The sequence below is a fragment of the Pyrgilauda ruficollis genome, unplaced genomic scaffold (genome assembly GCF_017590135.1).
Source record: "Pyrgilauda ruficollis isolate IOZ18807 unplaced genomic scaffold, ASM1759013v1 scaffold11, whole genome shotgun sequence".
In the NCBI taxonomy this organism is placed as follows: Eukaryota; Metazoa; Chordata; class Aves; order Passeriformes; family Passeridae; genus Pyrgilauda; species Pyrgilauda ruficollis.
The window spans coordinates 1,049,065-1,072,881 of NW_024509210.1; the positions used below are offsets into that span (position 1 = coordinate 1,049,065).

General features: G+C 46.0%; 1 protein-coding gene across 3 annotated transcripts in view; it reads right to left on the reverse strand.

Annotated features, from left to right (window-relative positions):
* Positions 1-12,223: 12,223 nt before the first annotated feature.
* PCDH15 (protocadherin related 15) overlaps positions 12,224-23,817 on the reverse strand; it is a 258,742-nt gene continuing 247,148 nt past the window's right edge. The window contains exons 31-36 of one of the 3 annotated variants that reach the window (XM_041474168.1): positions 20,724-20,745; positions 19,358-19,396; positions 18,586-18,659; positions 17,386-17,518; positions 14,915-16,354; positions 12,224-13,042 (exon numbers count right to left, since the gene is read on the reverse strand). In XM_041474168.1, coding sequence (XP_041330102.1) covers positions 12,491-13,042; positions 14,915-16,354; positions 17,386-17,518; positions 18,586-18,659; positions 19,358-19,396; positions 20,724-20,745 — 2,260 coding nt within the window. In that variant the 3' untranslated portion in view covers positions 12,224-12,490. Of the gene's footprint in view, positions 13,043-14,871; positions 16,355-17,385; positions 17,519-18,585; positions 18,660-19,357; positions 19,397-20,723; positions 20,746-23,817 lie in introns of all 3 variants that reach the window. The other 2 variants (XM_041474178.1, XM_041474192.1) reach the window with 2 other exon arrangements.

The following is a 23,817-nucleotide window of genomic DNA, read 5'->3' on the forward strand; positions in this document are numbered from 1 at the left end:
GGATGGCCTGGGGTGGTTATTGCAGAGATGTTTAAGAGGATTAGAGGCTCTTTCCTGCTTTTTTCCTGTCCTCTGCTGACATCTGCTGGGTCTTGCTCAGAACGCACAAGCCCCTCCCGGTGACACTGGGGTGAGGAGCGCCTCCTAAAATTCCAGATGGCGCAGGATGCCTCCCAGACCTAATCTGCCACCACCTACAATTTGAGGTGTCCTGGCAGTGCCAAACATCTCCTGCAAACTGACATCAGAAAGTAACGATGGTGTGTAGGCACAGAGTTTGTGGTAATTGGGAGCGGGGCTGTGGCCGAGCCTCATCCCCAATGAGCTGCAGCTGTGCAGGACAGGTGACTGATATTGACATTAATGAGCCATGGGGTGCCCAGGGCACTGAGCAATCACACAGGAACAGAGGGCACACAGGTGCACTGCATCACCTGAGGGGATAAAAGGTTGGGCTGAAGAACAATTATGTGTTGATGCTTGAAGCCTTCTCCAGTGTAGGTTGTGTTTTTGATGTCCGTGGTGAGGTTTGTTTCCCATGGAAAAGGGCCAGCATTTACATCCAGGGCCCTGTGGCCTCACTGAGATGCTGCATCCTAAAATTCCAAACAGCCTAGGATGTCTGCCAGACCCAACCTGCCACCTCGGGCTGCCCTGGCAATGCCAAGCACCTCCTGCAAACTGGCATCAGAAAACTGGGGTGCTGAGTTTGGTTTCCCATGGAAAAGGGCTGGCATTTGTGTCCAGGGGCTTGTGGCCCCTCATGGGCTGCTGCCTCCTAAAATTCTGGATGGTGCAGGTTTTCTCCCAGACCCAACCTGCCACCATCTATAACTCAGGCTGTTCTGGATAAGATGCTTCTGGCTCTGCACAACTCCCTGACAGAAGGGGACAGCGGGGGGAGGTCAGGCTCTGCTCCCAGGGAACAGGTCTGGGAGGCATCCTGCACTCTGTGCAATTAGAGTCTCAGGCTGCTTTGATGGTCCCAAGAACCTCCTACAAATTGAAACCAGGAACGTGGGCTGGTGAGATTTGTTTCCCAGGGAAAAGGCCCTCATTGATGTCCAGGGGCCTGTGGCCTTTAGTGGCCGTCTGACCACTGAGGTTCCGTATGGTGCAGGATGCCTCCCAGACCCAAGCTGCCACCCCTGCTAACTCAAGCTGCATTGAGAGTCCCAAGCACCTCCTGCAAGCTGACACTATGAATCTGGGCTGGCGAGTTTTGTTTCCTAGGGAAATGATCCCCTGTTTGTGTTCAGGGGCCTGTGGTGCTGAGTGGCTGTCTGCCTGGTAGGCTTCCAAAAATCATGAATCCCTCAGCTGCAAGAGGCATTGTATCGGGAACCCAGAACTGCTACGACATGTGTCCCTTTCCACCTTTCTGGTTGGCACCCACCTTACCCCCATGAACCTTTTACGGTGATCTCAGAGGGCTTTTCCAGCCCCTGTGATTTTATCATCCCATGACCTGGTGACTTTTTTCCTCTTCCCCCGACTTCAGCTTTTCAGAATGGATGAAAATCCTGCAAAAGCCCTTTTCTCCCCTCTCCAGTAGCACATTTCACAGGGGCTGTGATGCATCCCCAGCTGACGAGGCCCTGGCACAGGGTGCCCAGAGCAGCTGTGGCTGCCCCTGGATCCCTGGCAGTGCCCAAGGCCAGGCTGGACAGGGCTTGGAGCAGCCTGGGATAGTGGAAAGTGTCTTTGCCCATGGCAGGGGTGCTCCTGGATGAGTTTTAAGGTCCTTTCCAACCCAGTCGGGGTTAAATCTATGATTTAACTTGCAGAGCAGGTGGGGAAATTAAAGCAGGTAAAAAATCACAGCGATGCTTTCCTGGACAGGGCCACAAGGGGGACTCTCCTACCACTTTATAGGGGGAAGAGGACTTCAAGGAGAAGAGGAATAAATCAGTTCTACATCTGAATATGCAAAGCCCATTTTAGGCTTTAAGTTTTTAATCTTTTAATCTGTGAAATTCATTCAGAGGTATCAGGTTGCCTTCATGGCCAGCTGCTGCTCTGGCTTCTTTCAGCTCCTGGTTTGATGCTGCAAATTGTGTGTTGCAAATATCCTACTAATTTTTATTAATGAATTGAAGAGCCTTGCATGATGCAGTTTAGATAAAAATTACCAACCAACGCCCTGACAGCTCATAGATTTTTATGTCATGTAACCCACTCTGACCTGATTCCAGGGTTGGCAGGACCTGGCCCAGGTACACCAAGCACCGGAGCCAGATGTTGGCAGTGGTAGAAAGGGCAGAGGGTCACAAGACGGGTTGGAATTTGGGCAGCAGAGCAGGAAAAAAGACATGGAAAATTGCTGGGAGGGAGGGAAGAGGTGCATAGCCAGTGCTGGTCAACTTCAGTCACCCAGGGAGTCATATCTGCCTTAGAGTAATGCATTGAAAATGGCCAGAAGAAGAACAAAAGCACAATTTGAGGTTTTTATTAATGTGGCCATATTTTATTGTGGTTTTCTGTACTTTCTACTATCACCTGGTGGCCTTGAAATCTCAATACAAACATCACTCTCTACCCCCAGCCACAGCACATGCTGAAAACATTTGGAGTTCTCAGATGTGACCCAGAAAATCAAGAGTTAAAACACAAGCCTTGTTCCCTTTAACTGGTAGGAAGTGAATATAAAAGGCACAATAACTCTCAATTTCTAGGGAGTTAATATAATAGCCAGTTAGTATCACCCTGAATTCCCTGTACAGTGCCTGTCTTTGCTAAAATGCAGAAGAAACCCTGAGTATGTCTAATTGAAACTTAGCTATTGTGCTGCTTCATATAGTGGGAGGCTGTGGGTTTGTAGTGAGAGTCACGACTAAAATGGAACTGAGAATGAGCTGCCAATTCCCACAAAAGTGGAGGTGACCTCGCAGTTCCTTTAAAGGCTTCTCCAAAGAGGAGACATTATCATTCTAATTAGGGCTTCCTTTTAGTGGGGAGAAAATTTGTATTGCACTGCTGCCATAATTCTCATTATAAGTGAGCAAATAATTGTTCCTACTTGACACATTAAATTCCTTTTATATCTTCAAAACATTATCTAAACCCAAAAGTCAAAGGGTTTTTTTTTTTTCTGCTGGAGGCCAGTGCTTGAATTATTCTGCCAGGAAAAGTGCAACAGTGATAGGCACATCACATCTCAGGGCAGATGTACATATCAGACAATAGAGACTGATCCTCACCTCCTTTAGTAATCCTTTTTGAGGTCCCAACTGTGTGTGACAGCATGAGAAGAAAGGAATTTGAGCAGGGAGCAGAGGAAGTGTTTGGAATTTACAGAATCCCAGGTGGCTGAGGGAGCGGAGTGGGCAGCTGGTGTCACCTCCCTGCTCCAGCAGGGCCATCCCAGAGCACAGGGCACAGCATTGTGTGCACACAGCTCTGCCACAGCCCCAGGGAGGAGAGCCCCCAGGCTGTGTGGGCAATGTGCTCAGGGCTGGGCACTGCCCAGGGAAGAAGTTGTGCCTCCTGTGCAGGGCAATGGCTGGGCTCAGGCCCTGCCCGTGGCTCTGGTGCCATGGCTGGGCCCCGGAGCAGAGCCTGGGCCCTGCTCTGCCCCTCCCTGCAGCCAGGGACAGCCAGGCCTGAGGGCCCCTCTCAGCTGGGGCTCCTCTCCAGCCTGAGCAGCCCCAGCTCCCTCAGCCTTCCCTGGGCACCCAGAGGCTCCAGGCCCTTGCTCAGCTCCAGCAGCTCCTGGCCCTGCTGTGCTCAGCACCCAGAGCTGGACACATCACTGCAGAGGTGCCTCCAGGGCTGCCCACAGGGCCACCATCCCTCCCTGCCCTGCTGCCAGTGCTCTGCTGCTGCCCAGGCTGCCATTGGCCTCCTTGGGCCCAGGACACTCTGCTGGCCCAGGACAGCTCGGTGTCCCCAGGACACTCTGCTGGCCCAGGACAGCTCGGTGTCCCCCAGGATCCCTTGGATGAGATTTCCCTCATCCAACTCTCTGCCACCCACTCCTCAGTGACATCAGGCATCCCTAGGACACTCCAAGAATCATGGAATAACCTGGATGCCCATCTTCAGCTTTTGTCCCTCCAGTTGGCCACAAGCATTCTCCTCTTCCCCAGAGGCCACAGAAGCATCTCTTTGCTTCCCACTTCCCTCTATCCAGCTGTCAGTTTCCTGAAGTTTGTGGGAAATGAATTAATTTGTAGACTGCAAATCTTCCTTCAAATCTGGATGAAATTGGCCCTTGGTTCAGAAATTATTCTGAATTATCCTGACAGGTAGATGGACACTGCACCCACCTCAGTGTTATTTTCATAGGAAATAAATTTGAAAGCAGGAGTGTAAAGAGAACATTATTTGAAAAAAGAGAGCCTCAAGTCTTAGGGGAGTTAATTAGTATCTCACACCTGCTGAAGAACTAATTACTGATGGGCTAATTTTGACCAGGCACCTGGGAAGTGCTGGTGCTGGAAGCACAGTGGGGTTGTGGTGCTGCAGGGCAGGAGTGCTTCCCACAGAATCCATGGTACGGATCATAGGGCTCTCTGCCAAGTGCAACAAGCCCAGTCCCACCTGGAAATAAAGCACTCACAAAAAGAACTTGAATGTCTGAATTTCTGGGTTTTCTCAGGCTGCCTTTGGGATTTAAAATTAATGAGAAATGCTATTCTGAGTTTTTTTGGGGGTGTTTGAATGATCCTTGCGGGTTCCTTCCATCTCAGGGCCTATGAAGAAATAATTTTGCTTTGTTGGTTTTGGGGATTTTAGTGATCTTGTAAGATTTACATGAACACTCCTTTCTCTGGATTCAGCCAGGAAGAGTCTGGAAACATGTTATTAACCAAGACTGTGAAACAAACCCTTCTTTCCTAAACCTTTTGCAAAAGAGAATTCTGCAGCATTTATAATAATGTAGAGTAGGAAAGAGAACCATGTTCAGTTTGGGGTTGTAGTTTCCTCTTCAGTTCTGCCACACAGAGCTGTACTCAGCTGTAAATAAAATCCCCCCAAGACCTCCTACCTGACTTGACCTTTGATTTATAATTTCTGCCTGAAACCAAACTTTTTATAGGAAGATGGAGATGGATTAAACACCAGCTAAATTTGCATTATTGCTGTTTATAATAGCATGCAGATGTGCCAGGGGAGGTCAGGAATCCCAGCATGGTTCAGGTTGGAAGAGACCTCAAAGTCCATCTCATTCCACCCCTGCCATGGGCAGGGACACCTTCCACTATCCCAGGTTGCTCCAAGCCCCATCCTTGGACACTTCTAAATGTGCTCTATTTTTACAGTTTTGGGGCGATAAAATCTAATAAGTCATATGAGCACCGGCAAGTGCAAGGGTGCAGCTGCCATGGCTGGGTGGGGGCAGCTTTTCTAAATTCCTGACCTTCTTTTGCTGATATTTGTAACAATTTGTCAAAAAAAGGGCAGAGTCTTGATATTTGGGCTGTCTTGATACTCATGAATGTTACAGGTGGCTCTGAAGTGATCGCTTGGCCTCAAATCCTTCCTGAGGAAGCTTCCTACTTTGGCACAAAGAAAAATGGTGTGAATTGGCCAATTAAAATCAATCCACCTCCCAGAATTCCATAAACTGGCATTGGATATGTTTATCCTGGGCTGGATTTGTGCTGTAGCAGCTGAGGCCAAGCCTGTCACCTGCAGCTGGCTCAGCTGAGTGCCCAAGCACAGCTTTGCTGCTGAGCCTTGGCCAGGTTTCCTTGAAGATCCCTTGGGATGTAGTGATTCCTTTGGGAGGGGGCTAGAGGTTACCAGGATGTTGGGAACCCTTGATTCCCATCCTTCCCAGCTTTTCCTGCCATCCCATCCACTTTCCCTGCTAACTTTTTTTTTTTTTTCCCCCTTTCCTAGGGACAAAAATATTCCTCCCTTCCAACCCAAACTGTTCCGTGATCCCGTGTTATCTTCCTTGGAGGCTGAACCAGCAGCACTCAGATGAATGTATGTCACAATCCAGGAGTAAAGAATTTCTCTCTAAATCCCTAAAAGGCAAATCATTGTGGGAAGGAAGCACAGGAATCAAGGTGACACATCCTGCAGCAGCAGCAGGTGGGGTGATTTCACTGCCTAAAACCCAACAGCTTTGCTGTTGCTTTCATTCCTTTTATACTCTTCCTTTACCAGTCCCGTGTTAATTTGAGGACTCTCCCAGGTTATTGGGAAGGCTGGGAAGCTGTGTCAGGAGCAGAGCAGCTGCTCAAATCACTATGACCTCCCAGTTTATGGAGCACTTTGCCCCCTGCTACCCCAAACACATTTGGTATAGGGAGACCTTTAGCTGCCTTCCCCTCCTGAAGGGAATGCCGTCCCCTGGGAATAGTGCTCGGGATTTGGTGGAAGCTGCACCTCGTGCCTGTGGGCTTCTCCTTCCTCCTGCCCCCTTGGGGACAGATCCCATTTTTCACCAGGATTTCCATCTTTCATTTCCCAGGAAGATGTGTTTGTCTGCATGTTCCCAGCAGGAGAACCACGATGGTGGGTGTCTCTGTAAGGGCAGGAAGGGAGCCAATCCCCTCCAGACACACCAGGACAGGGATATTCCACGAGCCTGGGCTGAAATTTGTCATCCTGGCAGCTTAATTAGCCTGGGCAGCATAATGCCCAGCGTGGCACCCGTGTGTGTCTCCATCCCTGGGCACAGTCCTGCCTCTCCTGCCCTCCCTCACCTTTTGGAAGGACAGGAAGGAGGAGGCAGTGGTGGAGCCAAGAATGAGAGCCCTGGGATCACCACTCCCCTCCCTGTGCTTCTCCTGGATTTAATAATTCCTCCCACACCCCCATCCATGTTCAAGGTCTGTGCCTTGATGTCTCCTCAGAATTCCCACCCTCAGCCCCCAGTTGTTTATGCATTTCCAGCCTGCAAGGCAAAAATGTGCAGCAGTAAATTAAACTGCTGGGAGAGACAAAAATTTATTATTCTTGGCTTGGTGATGGGGTAAAGTTTTGAGTTTATCCTTAGTGTTCCTCATTTAAACCGTGGTGATTAATCAGCAATGAGCAATTTGTTTCCCACCTCCCTGTCCCTAGGACTAGCTCTGTGTAATGCTAAATCCAAGCAAAGGCTGCTCAATATTTGATATATTTAAAACCTGCACTTTCCTTTTTCATTAAAAGAGCCTCTCACCCGCATTTCTGAGATAACAACTTGGAATCAAGTAGCTCTTTGTGAATGCTGGGAGAGCGACGCTGTCTAGGTCTGATGTCTGAAATGTAACACATTAAAAAATAATCATCTTTCTACCTGTGCAAAATTCATCAGATTAAATAATGGCCTTAATACAATTTCCCTGGTGACCTTTATTGAGGGAAGAAGAAATTCTTCCTGAGATACTAAAAATAACCATGACAAAGCAGAGTTTCTGTGAACTTTGGTGTTGTCATTCTCTCTAAACTCTTGAAACAAATCTAAACCTCCCTCCAGCATTACAACATTCAGTTCTGCACCATTCTCTAGAAGCATCCCATCCCTGGAACCCCAAAAATCTGCCCCAGAATCTCTGCCTGGATTTCTGTAGCATTCCCAGGAACACCTGCCCTGAGAACAGCCCCAGGCCTGCTCTCACATTCCACTTAGTTAGGTACCATGCCCACAATCTTCTGGGAGCAGAAAACATGATCTGGACTAAGTAAGCACTAAAAAAAGGTTAATTTTGGCTTTACTGCCCTAAAAAGATGATGTTTCCTATTCTCTAAGGAGTTCAACAGAGCTTTGAAGGTGAAGAGAAAGGTTTTCAACAGTTTGACTCAAGATTTTGTCCTTTCTCTTAGAAGAGCTGCAGAAGAGCCACTGCAGAGACACTTCCCTTCCCTAAATCCACTTGGGAATCCAACACAAACAACTTCTTTGCTGTTTTCTCCTCCAAGCAAAGCTTCCAGGACCTCCTGGAAGCCAAATATTGCCTAAACCCTACAGGTCTGTGCAAAGCACAGCAACTCCACAGGAATCCCACTGCCAGAAGGCAGGGATGGATGGGATATGGGGAAGGAATTGTTCCCTGGGAAGGTGGGCAGGCCCTGGCACAGGGTGCCCAGAGAAGCTGTGGCTGCTCCTGGATCCCTGGCAGTGCCCAAGGCCAGGCTGGAATCACCTTTTGCAGGGTTGTTGCTCCTGCTGGGTGACTCCTGAGAGGATGAATACAATTTTATCCTGTAAGGAGCAATCATCCTTGCGAGAAAGAGAAACAACATTCCAGCTGTCCTGGCTGGTGCCATGTCAGAAACCTTGGTTATCACAGCTATGAGCTGACTCTGCTCCTGTTGTTGCTACAGCTTTGATCCAGCTCCAGTTTAGCCTGGGATCAGCTGGGCTCAGTCCAGACAGGAAAATCACTGACATTCCCTTCTTCCAGAAACAAGGAAAAAAGGCAAAACTCCTCAGTTCTCATCTAATGGGCTTCTGAGAGCCAGCTGCCTCTAAAATTCACCTGATAAACTGCACTGCTCTTTGGGCTTAATCAAAGCTTGAGTTTCAACAGTGCTTTGTAATAAATGCACATCTTCCTCAGACTACAAACAATGGTAACTCAGCAACATGGAACCATGGAATGGCTTCCCTTGGAAGGGATCTAAAGTTCATCTCATCTCACCTCACCTCACCCCTGCCACGGGCAGGGACACCTTCCACTATCCCAGGCTGCTCCAAGCTGCATTAAACCCCCTGAGATTCCCATGGGCCACTTCTGGAGCTTGTCCAGGTCCCCTGGGTGGCCCTGTCCTTCAGAAGAGTGTCACCGTCTGATGAATCTTTTCTCTCCATCCTTTTAGTATAGTTTTTAATATATCACTTTAATATAATATATATCATAATATAATAAACCAGCCTTCTGAAACATGGAGTCGAGATTCACGTCTCAACACATGGGGTATCCACCACAGGAGAGTTTTAAAGTTTTTCTGCAGCAGCATTTGAGGGGTGAGCAAGTGTGTGCAGGAAAACAAGGTGAGAACCATTTACCCCATTCACCAGCTGGAAATTATCCCTAATTTTAACCTTTCCTGTTATACCTGGCGTTTACTGGAGTAAAGTGCTGGAAAATGGAGAAGCCACTTCCCAGCCACTGAAAGCATCACAGAGGGAACTTGGGGACAACCACTACCATGGCTGTCATGCACTGGAGACTCCTGTAAATATCAAGCAGTATACCCTTGTATTGTGTGACAGTTCCCAGTGAGCATTTCCATGGCCCAAACCAGCCCATTCCCACTGGGTGTTTTCCCAGCATTTGCTAAAAAAAAAAAAAAAATCACTTTTTTTTCTTTTTTTCCAATCCCTTTTCCATTTTGCTGTTTTTCAGGTTCTGGAAGGATTCAGGCTGTGATGGGAGGATGCTGAGTGACTGTGCTGGGGCATTTCTGCCAGCAGACAGACACTTGTAACCCACCATGACCATGCTGTCCTTTTCCTCGCTCCAAATCCTGGATCCAATCCCCACCATTAATACAAACACATTTAATATTAATATTTGATTTCCCAATAGATCCCTGACAGATTTGTGGGCCTTTTTTTATAGTCCTAAGTAGTAAATACTTAAACAAGGGAGAAAATAGAAATAGTTCCATTTTCCACCTTGCTTTCCTTTTCCCCTCCCAGTGGGGATTACACTGCCCTGCCACAACCCCAGAATTTCTCATTTGGATCTTTCCTGGTCTGAAACTGTACCAGATGCTGTGCTAAGCCACAAAATCCTGCTTGGAGGAGTGCAGGAATTAAATCAGTGGCAGGAGGGGTGATTATCACCTTGATCCAGCAGCGAGTGCTTCTGCCACTCAGGGGAAGCAGCTCGTGCCTTGCCTCAGCCCGACAAATTTCAGTGCTTAAACAGCTGTAAATTACATCCCAAGGCACAGATCTAGAATTCTACTCCCTGTATCCAAAGCTGGGCTAATGCCTCACTTCCCAAAGGGAAATAAAAGGGTTTTTTTTTTTTTTTTTTAACTGGCTCAATCTGTGAGGTTCCTGCTGTTGGTTCTGGCTGCGAGCACCTGCTCACAGCCTAAAATCCAGAGTTATTCATGGCATGGCATCCCCAAGAGGCAAAGTTTGGAATTCTGTATTAACTGATAGGATGAAAACCCCAGAAAATAAAAGGGAAAAAAATACCCCCCACACCCCCAAATTTTGTACACCTGAGAAAGATTTCCCCACAGTATTCCCAATTTTAAAAGATTAGCTAAAATTGAGTCAATTTTAGATAACACAGCCCCCCATTGCTGGAAAAAAAGTGGGAATTCTGATCTCTCTGCATTGTGGGAGAAGCTCTGAGCACCTGGACAGCACAAAGGAGCAGTGGGGATGGAGTTTCCCTTGGATAAGCAGGGACATCACTACTGACCACCAGTGTCCAGCCCCAGAGCTACAGATGCTGTAGTTATTTTAGAAATAAACAACTTCTGTTTTCCCTCAGAAAATTGGGAGAAGATGTTCATCTAAAAAGCACACGACCTTCATGAGTATAAGGAACAGAACTGATAGACCTTGCAATAAAAGTGAGGCAGTGAAATAATAACAGTGTCTTAAACAGGATTAAAATATAACATTTTACTCGTTATTTCAAAGAATAGATTTTTTTTTTCTTTCTTCCATCAGTCTTATCTGTATGTCCAGCCTCCAGCTTAACTCCAAACAGCTGTTTTAGCGCTGGTCCCAAGTGCAAATATGCCAAGAAAAAGGAATTAGGGCAAAGAAACATCTGGTGGGATTGTTTCCCCCACGTGTGAGAGGCTACAGTGCATTTCTCTTGCCTGAAAACAAGCACCATTGCTCAAAATATTTGGTCAGAAACCTCAGCTTGAGAAGGAGGTATTGGACAAAGAAGTCACATCGACACCACATGCAGACAGCTCCCAAAGACAAACATTCCCAGGGATCTGCTGGGGGAGAACCTGGGCAAAGGGAAAGCCAACACAGCCACAGCAGCACAAAGTCCTTTTACTGCCAGAGCAGATCCATCCTCACCCAGACCTGGTGGTGAGCCTCAGCAGCTGAAAGGGAAGAGAATGGTGGTGCCAGTCTCTTCCTTGCTAATTACATGTTTATCTGTTGGCTCTTCCAGTCTTTGCAGAGGAATCCAGGTTGCTCTCACAATTGGTTTGGTTTTACCCCAAAAAAGTTTGCATAACACAACGGGACACTTTTCTCATGTGAATGTGGTTCTGCTTTTTTTCTTTTGCTGCTTCATACTGGAGAAAACCACTTTTCTTTGTCTTTTTTGGGTGTTGGTGTCACCAAACAGTGAAAATTCTCAGCTCCCTGCCCAAGCTGTGACAACACACTCAAAACCATTTTTCTGGTAAAACCAGAAATTGTAACTGGGTACCTGAATTTATGTCGTGTATTTCACAGGTAATAGGAACTAAAAGTTTTGGAAACAACTCTGTGTGTGTGTCCTGAGACTCTTTGCCCTTCCCAGATCTGTCTGTGCACGTTGACCTCATAAAATATTCCCTTTTCCTCCTCTTCCCTGTGGGATCCATTTGTCTTTTCAGCACATTTGTGTTCAATTACCAAAGTGGAATGGCGATGGCACTGCTTAACCCACCAGCCAGCTGGGCTTGGAAATGGATCCATCCTCTTCCCATTAACTCCTCTTTAGTGCCTCCCACTATCACAGGCTCATGGATCATCCTGCTTTATTCCAGAAGAATACAGCCATAGGATGACAATTACTGATAAAGCACAAAAGCTGGAGCTAAAGACCATGGAAAGAAGCAAACAGAACTGATGTGGGAAGAGATGAAAAGATGAAAAATTGACCAGAGAAGAAAATTGGAACGAGCTAATTTACAAAAGAAAATGAACAAACCATGGCCAGGTAGCTCTGAATAAGATTAATTGCTACACACTGCCTTCCTCTTTTGCAATTTTTATCTTATTTCAGCTTCTCTTGTACTTTTCTAAGTGGCAGTGCTGTAATCCCAGGAACTTTGATTCCATAACTTTGCCAGCTGGGTGCTGTTTGCATAAATTGCTCTGACTTTGGAACTGGGACTCAAATTCCAGCAGCAACCGAGGATTTGCTCCATTGACTTGGATGGGTTTATTTTTAATTTATTACTCTGAGGTCAGAAGGCAGAGCTCTGGATATCACTCTTGAACATAAACAGACAATTCCCAAATCTAGACAGTAGAGCCACAAGTACTGTACAGGAAAACAAAGCCAGGCAGGTATAGAACTGTCTGGAGGGTTAAACCAATGGGGGCTGTGCATTTATTAGTAGTTTACTGTTTATTAAACAAGAACTCCAGATCCAAAAAGAACTCATTAATTGAAACCAAGTAGTGTTTAGTGAAATGGGAGCCTGTCAAAACTGGGGAGGACAATGGATTGGTCCAAATGTGAGTGCAAATTTTGTCTGGGAATTTTAAAGCGTGCCGTTTGTCATGGACAACGGATGTGCACCATACAAACTCCGTACGTCTGCCCCTGGGTGACAATAAAAAGCACAGTTTATTATAAACCGAAGTAAAAACCAAAATAAAAAAAATCAACTAAAATCACAGTTTTGTCATTGGTATGTGGAGGTTGTTCCAAGGGCCCATCCAGAGCTCCTCCTCGTCGGACTGTGTGTGTTCACTGTGCGACTCCAAGGGCTCCTTGACTTCCTCGTGGTCAACAACCGATTCCTGCTCATCTGTGCTTTTCAGTTTGGCCGCCCCAACCTTTGTCACTACACTTTCGGCCCCTATAGTAGAGGAAAAGGAGACACTGCATGGCCTGGAGTTCATTTTGTCACTGGGGGATGGTCCCTTGGACAACGTGTTCAGCGGGACGCTCTCCTCGTGTGTCACCGCCAGCTTGTCCAGTTTCTTGAACTGCTTCCCCAGCCTCACTGGGGACGCGACTTTTAAGTTGTTGCCCAGGCAGGCACGGCGGGTGCGGACCACGGAGCCGTTCTGGGCCACGTAGATGTTGCTGCTGCCGTTGGGTTGGAAGGCGGGGTTGCTCAGCCGGTTCCTCTGGCTGGAGTCGGGAGCGCTCTCCTCACCCGTGGAGCTGGTCTCGTACTCCGGGTCCACCACCAACTTGATCCTCTTCTTTTTGGCCCACTGTTGGACAACAAAAAGAAATGTCAGGGCAACCTAGCAGTGTTTTTCATCTCCCTGCCCTTTCTGTTCATTGATTAATGACTCTCATGAATTTCTATTAATTTTGCACCTTTCCCCTTGGGATGCGCGCAGAAACGGAAGGGCCCTGAGGAGGAAGCTGCTGTGTGAGAGATACCTTTAAGAAACTACTCCAAGGTGTAAATTCTAGGAAGGCCTTGGAAGTTTTCTTCCCTTGCATTGTGAATTCCGTGCACTGGCCAGCTCTGCTTTGTGTGCATCACACATCCAGCAGAGAAAATCCCAGGACATACACCAGGGAAAATCTTAGGCACAGTGCTGGCAAAACCGGCTGGTTACAAAAAGAACAGCTCCATGTAAGGCTTTGTGACTGTTCCAGACAGGTGGGATCAGTGGAAATGCTCAGGAAGATGGTGGAGAAAACAGGCTTTAGGTTTACATAACTTAAATATTTCTTCAAAGAATTAATGCAAACAATTTCCATGTTGCTGTGACTCTGTAGTAGCAGTGATTGCTCTATGGTGAGCACATAACCCCCACTAGTTATTATAATTTATAATTGGTCTTTTAAAAATAAATGCCTCCTTGCAGCACACTGAAAAGAGCTATTACTCTTCTTGAATGAATAATTCAAACACTAAGGTGCCATCACAGTTAACCCCCACTGCAAAACACACACAGGAAGATGAGAAAACCAGTTTTTCAAGAAAGAAAATCATGCAAGGTACAAATAGGTGATTACTCTTCAGCTTTTGAGAAGTTACACTTGCTAAAAATTACTTTGATGCCTATTTTGTTTTCCTGACAAAAACTCACAATGTTCTTCACATGGATATATTCCAGTGGATTCCTGCTTAGTTTAAGTGGGATTTACATGAAAACATTGTGTGCAGCTGTGACACTGTGCTGTGTGGGGACACAAAGGGGCAGGTAAGTGACCATGGATTGAGTTCAAAGGGATGCTTGAATAAAAAATAAAATAAAATAAGATAAAAATAAAATAAATAAAAGAAAATAAAATAAAATAAAATAAAATAAAATAAAATAAAATAAAATAAAATAAAATAAAATAAAATAAAACCACTGTACTGTGATAGGCAGGAAAGGCAGAAGGTGGGAAATGTAATCCATTTCCTTTCTTGACCCAGCTTGCCTCAGCATTCCTGGCTTGTGCATCACTGGTGTTTGCAACCTGAATCCTGTGATACAGAAACAGCCCAATCCCAGCTCTTCCAGTTATCCCCTGTAGTTTTGGGAATGTTATTTTCCTGCAATTCCACTTGTCCTCCCTGCAAACAGAGCTGACCTTGACAGCAGAGAACTCACCTGAAGATTAGCAAATGTATTGACACAATATTAACGTATAAGATGAAAACATAGATGGTTTTAAATCTTTACATCCTGATAATCATGGATGACTTTAAAATCTTTACATCCTCCTCCTCATCATCATTGCCATTCTTCCCTAAATCCCATGTTTCATTGTGCCATGAAAACAAAACTTTCTGTAGTTATGACTGAGTATATCTATAGTTTGTGTACATATATATATGTATATTTATATATATATATCCACAGGGCTGGAATTAGTTTGGTTTTCCAGAGTTTTCTCCCAAAGACAGTGAAATGCTGGATCAATACACTTTACCCTTTCCTTTTGGCTGTCTCCAGCCTGTCAGCATTGCTTAGGAAAGACCACACAGAAGGCACAGCAAACAAAGCCACTCCTCACTGCAAACCATCACCTACTGTCACTCCTCTTTAAAAGGAGGTGGAATCACCCGTGGCTTCTGACTCCGTAACTCCAGTACCCAGGGGCTCATCTGACTGGGACTGGCTGCTTTCCTGGGACACCTTTTTCCTTGTTTTCATTCCTTTCCTGTTGGTGTCAGAGCTCTGAGTCTCAGTCTCAGGGGACGTGGCAGTTTTCCCGGACGTGGCACTACCTGAGCTTTTTGTCCCTGTGGTACCTTTGGAAGTCACACTGATTTCACTGTCTAGGCAAGAAGATTCATTCTTACTGGCAGTGTCCTCCCTGTCACTGTCCTCTGGATCAACCTCGTCTTCACTTTCCTCCTCGCTGTCCTCACCAGGAGCAGCTGATTGTCCTCCCTTGCCCCCTCCAGCAGCAGCAGCTTTTGCATTGGCAGTTTTAGAAACCGCCTTGTTTGAGCTATCTGCTGTCTCCTCTGCCTCTTCCTCTTCTTCTGACACCTCTTCTATGGTATCCTCTATTTCCACACTGGCAGAGGAGGTTTTGCTCTTGTAGCTGGATCCCGAGGTTTTCTTGTAGCTTGTGTCCCTGTCGCTACCTGAGGCAGTGGAGCTCACGGATTTCTGGCTGGAGCGTTTGCCACGGGAGCTGCCTGCCCTGCTTTTCACACTGGACATATCTGTGCTTCTCCTGCTGCTGGACTCACTGGTCCCTGACCTGCTGTAGGAGCTCCGTGTGGATGAGCTCTTGGACAGGCTGCCATCCTCATCGCTCTCAGAGTCTTCCTCATCATCGTCCTCTTCCGACGAGTCCTCCTCCGACTCACTGCTGGAGCTGGATTCAGAGTCCTCATCGGAATCCCCGACATCCGCAGTTTCCTCATCTGAGTCCACGGTGCTTTCTGTGGCCTCATCCTGATCCAGGGTTATTTTCAAGTAGTCTTTGTCTTCCGACTCAGAGCCGGAGCTGCTGCTTTTCTCAGAGGACTCATCCGAGGTGCGCCTCCTCCTCTTCTTCCTCCTCTTCTCATGGTCGCTGTCCTCCTGCTCACTCTCTGCCGTGATACTGATTGAAACTCCTGACTTGGCTTCATCCCTTTCAGAGCCTTCCTCTCCCCGTGCCAAATCCTTGCCGAGGCCCTCCTGGAATTTCTTGGAGACGCTGATGCGCTTCAACATGTGGTTTAGTTTTCTCATGGAGGGCCTGTCATCCGTGGATTTCTGGAAGTAGCTTCCCCTGATCATCATGGGTTTGTCCCCGTCCGCTTGGCGAGCTGACAGCAGCTTGGCATAGCTGGAATCTTTCCTACCTTTCACCTTCTGCAGGATCATTGGGAATATCTTTGCTTTCTTCCACCGGGAATGGGCAGACTCAGCTCTTCCTACCGGTTTGTGGGCACTGACTGCCACGCGACTTAAATGCATCACTCCCTTTAGCCTCCTTTTTCCCTGGCTGCTCCTAAATCCTCTTCCAGGACCACGGCTGAGGTCCATCCCAACACCTACAGGTCCCCCTTCCATTTGAGGCCCTGCTGCCTGGCTTATACCTCTGCTGGGAGGGCCTCTGACTGGAATCATGCCCTGAAAATTATGAAAATTAATTGATTACCACTTGAAAGAGAGTTAATGTGAAAACCTGTACCTTAAAATAGGGTGGGAGAAGATGCAACATTTATTTCCCAGCATCAAAATGAACTTACCTCTTTTAGAACAGTTTTATTAACAAAGTTATGGGAAATGTTTGGGAATTTTAGAGTTTTAGAAAGTTCTAGCATAGGCTGGAAATGCACAACTACCTTACTCTGCAATGGGGAAAACACTGAAATCTTGTCTTCTCATTTAATAATAGATTAAGATCTGTCACTTATGACAATTGGACTTTTTTCTCAAAAGAAACATTTACATCAACTTTTTTCTGATTGCTGCTGACATTTAAAAATTTTTTTATATTTCACTGTGAACTTTATGACAAATGAATTTAGATATTGCTTTTCTCAGTGCAAAGTCATAATTTATAGGAAGAATATTAGTAATAGACTTTTAGAGTCCAGGAGTGCTTTTAGTTGGAAGGGACCTTGAAGCCCATCCAGTGCCACCCCCTGCCATGGACAGGGGCACTTTCCGGTATCCCAGGTTCCTCCAAGCCCTGTCCAACCTGGCCTTGGACACTTCCAGGGATCCAGGGGCAGCCACAGCTGCCTGCCAGGGAACAATTCCTTTCCAATATCCAAGGTAAATTTTCCCTTTTTCAGTCTTTAGCCATTCTTCTTTTCCTGTCACCCCAGTTCCTGCTGAAGAGTCCTCCTCCAACATCCTTGTAGGCCCCTACAAATACTGGAAGATTTCTTTATTTGGTAATGATATAAAATGTCTAAGTGGATTTTTCTTTGAACTAAAACCAGATGTGGATACTAACAGAAACTCAGCAATTCTTTTTTGTGCCTAGAAAACAAAAGGCATTTAATGCTGACAAACTTTATGGGGCCAACAATGCTTAACACTGATCTATACAAAACCTAATTCCAGTCAATTCCAGCATACAACTGATGAGGTTTGGTGGCCCTTCAAGTTGTTAAAGAGACAGAATGAGCCCTCCAGAGTTTGTTCCTTACCTCCTCAGCTGCTGGCCCGTGGGGACTGTAGTAGTAGCCACCGTCGCTCTCCACCACGACCTCGCCGTACTCGTCGTACATTCCCGACGGGGACAGCAGGCGCCGGCGGCTCCCGTACTGCGGCAGCTCGTACCTGCCAGGGACACCACAGCTCCTCAGGACGGGCCCAGATGTGCTCACACCTCTCACCACACAGCCAGCACTGCACTTGTGCACATCCAGAGCAATGGGAATGGCTTTCCTTGTTTTCCTCCCGCCTTTTCTTCCTTAGCGGCAACCAAATCCCAGATATACTTCTGTTCCAACAGCCACAAGCCCCTCAGGATAACCTGAATTTTGGGGTCTACTGGATCAGTCAAAACCTCTCCAAGTACATCAAGCTTCCTCCAATACACCTGTTTTTTTGGGGGATCTTTCTTAATAATCACGGCATGAAAGAGCAGCTGCCCTGGGATCAGTTCTGAAGAATGCCAGCAATTCCTGAAAAGCCAATGCAGTCCAATGGGCTTTATCAGAACAAGGCAGGATGGAGCTTCTTGAGGGAAGTTTAAAAGGCCACAAGGCAGGATGGGGTTTTTAGAGGAAAATTTAAAAGGCTACAAGGCAGGATGGAGTTTCTTGAGGGAAATTCAAAAGGCCACCTGGCAGGGTAGGGTTTTCTGAGGGAAATTTAAATGTCACAAGGCAGGAGGGTTTTTTTGAGGGAAATTTAAAAGGCCACGAGGCAGGATGGGATTTTTTGAGGGAAATTCAAAAGGCTACCAGGAAGGGTGGGGTTTCTTGAAGAAAATTTAAAAGGCTATGAGGTAGGATGGGTTTTTTGAGGGAAATTTAAAAGGCCAGCAGCTGGCTGGAAACTGGGAGAAGAAAAGATTAATCCCTTAACACATGAGGGGAGGAGGTGATGGAAATTAATCTCCCAGGAGCAGAAATACACACACTAAGGGTACAAACCCAGCATGAGGGACAGGATGTGCACTCTGTAAGTGGAATAATGACACCCCTGAAGAAGCAGGGAGTTATCACACACCCCCTTAACCTCTGAAAAGAGTTTTGTTGTTGATTCACGCCTTTGTGGACACAAAGATTAAAGTAATCCTTAGGTGAAGGGAAGTCCCACGATTAACTGCTGGAATAATAAACATCACCAGCCTGGAAAAGCATCACTTTCAGAAATAAAGAGGAAAAATGGAACTATACCCGTGCTCATAACTGTAGTAATCCTGACCATAGTATTCCTGCCCTGGATCAATTCCAGACTCCATACTCAACTCCTGGAAAAGAGAAACACTGATTGAATGCAAAGAGTGTGGAAAAGGCCCAAATGTAATTACTGATTTTATTATTCTTTATCATGTAATTACTTCTGACTGCAGAAATGATCCCCATCCTGTAGCACAAACATACCAACGTCTCACATTTGCTCTTATTGCTTATTCTGGAAACAATTTTGGGCCTAAAAGATTGGAAATTAGAAAGATTTGCAATTGCACTGCACAGCAAGGTGCTAAAGCTTCCAGCATCCACTGCTCAGCTCAGCTCCAGCTGCAGTAATCCATCAGCAGCTGACTGACACCAGGAAAAAATCAGCAGCTGGAGAGCAATGGAATCATTCTGTTGGGAAATCTGAAACTGTGGGATGAAGCCAGTGGGAGCCACTGAAAGATGCTCATGGGGAAAATCACAGATCCCAGAATGGTTTGGAAGAGACCTTGGAGCCCATCCATTCCCACCTTCCACTATCCCAGGTTGCTCCAAGCCCCACCCAACCTGGTCTTGGAAGTACCAAGATGCAGTAAATTTAAGGTATTTAATTAAAATAACATAACTGGGTTTACAATGCCAGAACTTTGCTTTTTATCTAAGAGCCAGAGGGAAAAAATTACCTGACACAGACAAGTTCTTATTAGAAAATGATGTAAAAACCATTTCAAAACTTATAGAACAAATAAGAAATGAAAAATGGCTGTACCTCTGGTCTGAGAAGAGAAGGTCTCAGCAACTGCTGTTGCTACAAAAGAAAATGAGAAAGTGGTTAATTAGGCAGCAACAATTAAAGTGCAGGTGATTGGTGTCTAAGATTAGCAATAAATGCTGAAACCATAGGTCCTTTGGAACTTTTTTAAGGCAGGCAGCTGGAGACTTCCATACGCTGTGAGAACATGGAGCACCTGATGCAGTAAAATCCTTTCACAGTGCACCATTTATTTTGCCTAAATACAAAATCAACTTCCCAGTTTTTGTGGTGATTACCTGACAAATGTATTTAACTCAAGAACTTCTACCAGAGGCCAAGAGAACTAAGCTGTGTATTTAAATTAAGAGATACAAACCATCTGTGCAAAGAGAGGAAAAAAAATCAGTAAATACCAACCTTTGTGATAGAAATGTATTTTGGAGAACTTTCGGAATATCAAATGATATTGTACTGAAGGAAACTACTCCCTGTTACTCATTTTTGGAGAAAATGATACTGCAGGAGCAGCAGAGCTCACAGAGCTGCAGGGGAGGTCTGTGGAGCCCCATTCCTGCCTGGCAGGTGATTGGGTGTGACATTGGAAAACACATCAGGCGTGGAGGGAATTCCCTGGGAAGCTCCTTCTGGCAGCTCCTTAAGCAGCAATCTCTGAGCCTGGAGGTCACACTCCTGCCACAATGGATCTCAGTCCCCAGGGGATCTATGGCTCATAGACTTCACAAATCACTTTCCATTTCTGGTCTCTAAAGCACTCAGTAGCCAGGAGTTCCACAACACGCAATCCCAGAGTGGTTTGGGTTGGGAGGGAACTTAAAGCTCAGCTAATCCCACCCCCTGCCATGGGCAGGGACATCTTCCACTGTCCCAGGCTGCTCCAAGCCCCAATGTACAGCCTGGCATTGGGCACTGCCAGGCATCCAGGGGCAGCCACAGCTGCTCTGGGCACCCTGTGCCAGGGCCTGCCCACCCTGCCAGGGAACAATTCCTTCCCAATATCCCACCTAAATTTCCCCTGTGTCAGTCTGAACCCATTCCCTGTGTCCTGGCACTCCAGTTCCTGTTGCAGCTCTCCTGTGTCCCTTCAGGCCCTGGAAGGAGCTGTGAGGTCTCCACACACCCTTCCCTTCTCCAGCCTGGCTGCAGAGGGAAGGTGCTCCAGACCCCTCAGCATCTCCATGGCCTCCTCTGGACCTGCTCCAACAATTCCATGTTCTTCTTATTTTGGGAGAACCAGAACTGTGCAGAGAATTCCAGGTGGGCTCTCACAAGAGCGCTCCCCTGCTGCCCACACTCTTGGGCTGCATGGGAAAAGCACATTGGTACAATCAATATTTGAAAGGTAATTGGGCACTGGCCTTACCTCTTGCTGTGCATATCCTCGCCTAGAAGTCAGAAAAAGATAAGAAATAAATTAGTATAATGCTGTGAGCCTGCACAGATGCCCATTACTATTCTTGCTGGAGAGAGGTGAAAGAGAATGTAATTAGAAATATAACTAGTATGGAAAGAAATACATATCTCTAATACCAAATATGTTTTTCTTTGGGTTTGCTCTGGACACAGGGATTGTTGCAATGGTAAAGGCTGGAGATGCTTTGGGATATTTTCTTGCTTTAGATTGTGAATGGATGAGGAGAAATCCCCAATCCTCAAGAGCCAGAGCATCCAGAGAGACTCAGCACAGGGAAAGGGGGACTGGGAGAGAGGCCCGTCCCATCCCCTCCCTGCTCTGCCACCATCCACAGAGGAACCCTCTTCCCTCACGTCTGCTCAAGCAGTGAAACAACTTCTCCTACTCCTGGACTTTCTGTATCCATCAGGAATTACCCTGGAATTACTCGTACCAACATTATCATTCCAATTACACCTTTCCTAACATTTGCCCAGTGGGGGGGGAGGTAGGTCCCTTATTTTTGGTATCTGCAGTTATTTTGCCACAGACTTTGTGCTTCTGATCTTATGGGGAATTTATTGTTGGTTTAATTAATTTTCTTGGAGCCATTCCTGGGCATGACCAGTGCATTTATGTCTGTCAAGTTCTCTATTTTCACATTTTGTCCCTGAAAATTGAAATGGTTTCGGCAAAACTAGGGAACAAAAATTTAGGCCTTGGAATTTTTCTTAAGGATAAGTCTGGATTATTTTTTTATGGTTTTTAAGAAGGAAAGGGTAAATGCTCAAAATTAGGTTAGGCTTAACCTAGGACGCAGCCAGCAGTCATGGGGAAGTCTTTAATTACACTAAATAAATAATAAAGACCAGAGAAATCCTTTTAATTCTTTAATATACCCATCTCTAAATCTTCCTATTAATATTCAGCACATGGAATTGATAATCAGCATTGAATTAATGCTGTCTCCTATATAATATAAACCTCATGGCCAGCTGAAATGAAGATTTATCATCCAAAGATGATCTGTGACTTTTCAAAGCCCACTCAAGGAGTGCTGGATTTAGTTTCCATATCGCCTACTACAATCTTCAGATAAAGGAGGTCTGAGGAGAAGGAAGTCTATTACTCTTAATTGCACTATATTGCAGATTAAAGGCATAATATGAGTAATTCTAATTAAATTTGGAATTCAACTTTCATAAAAATAGCACCATGCTGAGTTTTGCTGATACTTCTCGAATAGTTTTGTGTGGCCATGATTAGAAGGAACAAAAAGTCCCCAAAAGACATAAAATACCCATTCATTCACTACAGCACAAGGATCTATTCTGGCACAAAGGTCAGGACAACATCATTTGTTTCCAGGAAGGAATTAGAGCTCTCCACAGAGGGAGGGATTGCTTCTGGGAAATGCTCTCAGCCAGACTTCAGTGCAGTCTGGGAATCTTCTGTGTGGAATGGGAAGCGAGGCCATGGAGCCTGTGAGGATGTGGGGTAACAGGACAGCCAGAGCAGGGAGCTGGTACTTGAGGGGAGAGACAAAGCCAGAATGAAGTCACGTGGACAAGATGTGCCACCCTTTCCCTGCTAAAAGAGGTTAGAGGAACTGGGATTTGCCTAAAGCAGCATTTCCTGGCACCCCAGCAGGTGTCTGCTCTTCCATAACTTAAATCTCTTTTCATATCAAAAGCAAAATCATCCCAAATCCCAAATACTACAGATACTCCTCAGAGGGAACAACTACTTAGCAGTTTGCCCTGGCTCCTAAAATGAAGATTTTCTGGCAGTTCAGAGCTGGAACTGAGGACAAATTGGGAAGGAGGATGAGTAATGATAACACTGTGGTTCAATTCCAGCTTTGCGTGGAAGAGCTCTCCACTGATGCCATCTCTGCTCCTGTTCAGCAGGATTTGGCCCCGTCAAGGTGATGATGAAAGGATGAGAGATACATCCAGGGTCACAGAGGATCCCAACTGACCAAATCAGACAACCTGGGAGGACTAAATTATATATAAATATAAATTATTACAGATGTTCAACTTGCTACCAACTCCTATACCGGATCTAATGCTTTGTAGAACTGCAGCACCATGGAATTGTTTGGGTTGGAAAGGACCTTTATGCTCATCCTCTTCCACCTTCACCCAGTTTCCACCATCCCAGTCTGCTCCAAGCCCCAATGTCCAGCCTGGCCTTGGACACTTCCAGAAATCCAGGGGCAGCCACAGCTTCTGTGGGCACCCTGTGCCAGGGCCTCTCCAACCTGCCAGGGAACAATTCTTTCCCAATATCCCATCTAAATCTCTCTTCTGGTTTAAAACAATTTCCCCTGCACCACTCAGACATCTCAATGGGACTGAATTTCCTGGTACAGCTTCTTTCCCAGTCTAACAGAGTAATCTTTTATACAAAGGCTATGAAAAAAATGCAGCAGGAGTACAAAGATTGCATTATATCCAGACAAAATAAATCCAGTTTTGTAGAGTTTTCAACTTCATAAAGATTTCCAGAATGAGAAAGTAAATGTTCCTCATCAGAGAAGAGCTGATTGTCATGACCCCCTCCCACACTGTTCTGAAATGATGAAGTTAAATATCCAAAGTGAAATTTCTGTGTGATGTCCACTCCTTCTACTTAAGGAACATCCCAATCAGTTGTAGCCAAATGGAACCATGGGAGTTTATGCTGTGAATGACTGAACACCTCCACTTTTGCTATGTGACCTTACACACCACAAAATCAGGTCCCATTCGTGTTATATCTCACTGGGGATGTAAAGATCTGCAGGACAGCAGCTGTTTACAAGCTCTAATGTGGGACCTGGGTGCTTAAATTTAAATTTCTGTCTTTGGGGTTGATCCAGCCTGAACATGAGCAGCCCAATAATTTTTCGTGCCCATCTCTGCCCTCTTCCCACTGTCCCCTCACCAGGCACATGGCCGGGACACAGAAGGGAACATTTAAGTCATATTCCCACTCTGGCTCTTCTACCCTAAAAATTCTCTACCTAATATGTGCTGAGCTTTGGGGATATGATTAAAACATTGCAGTTGTGCCACTT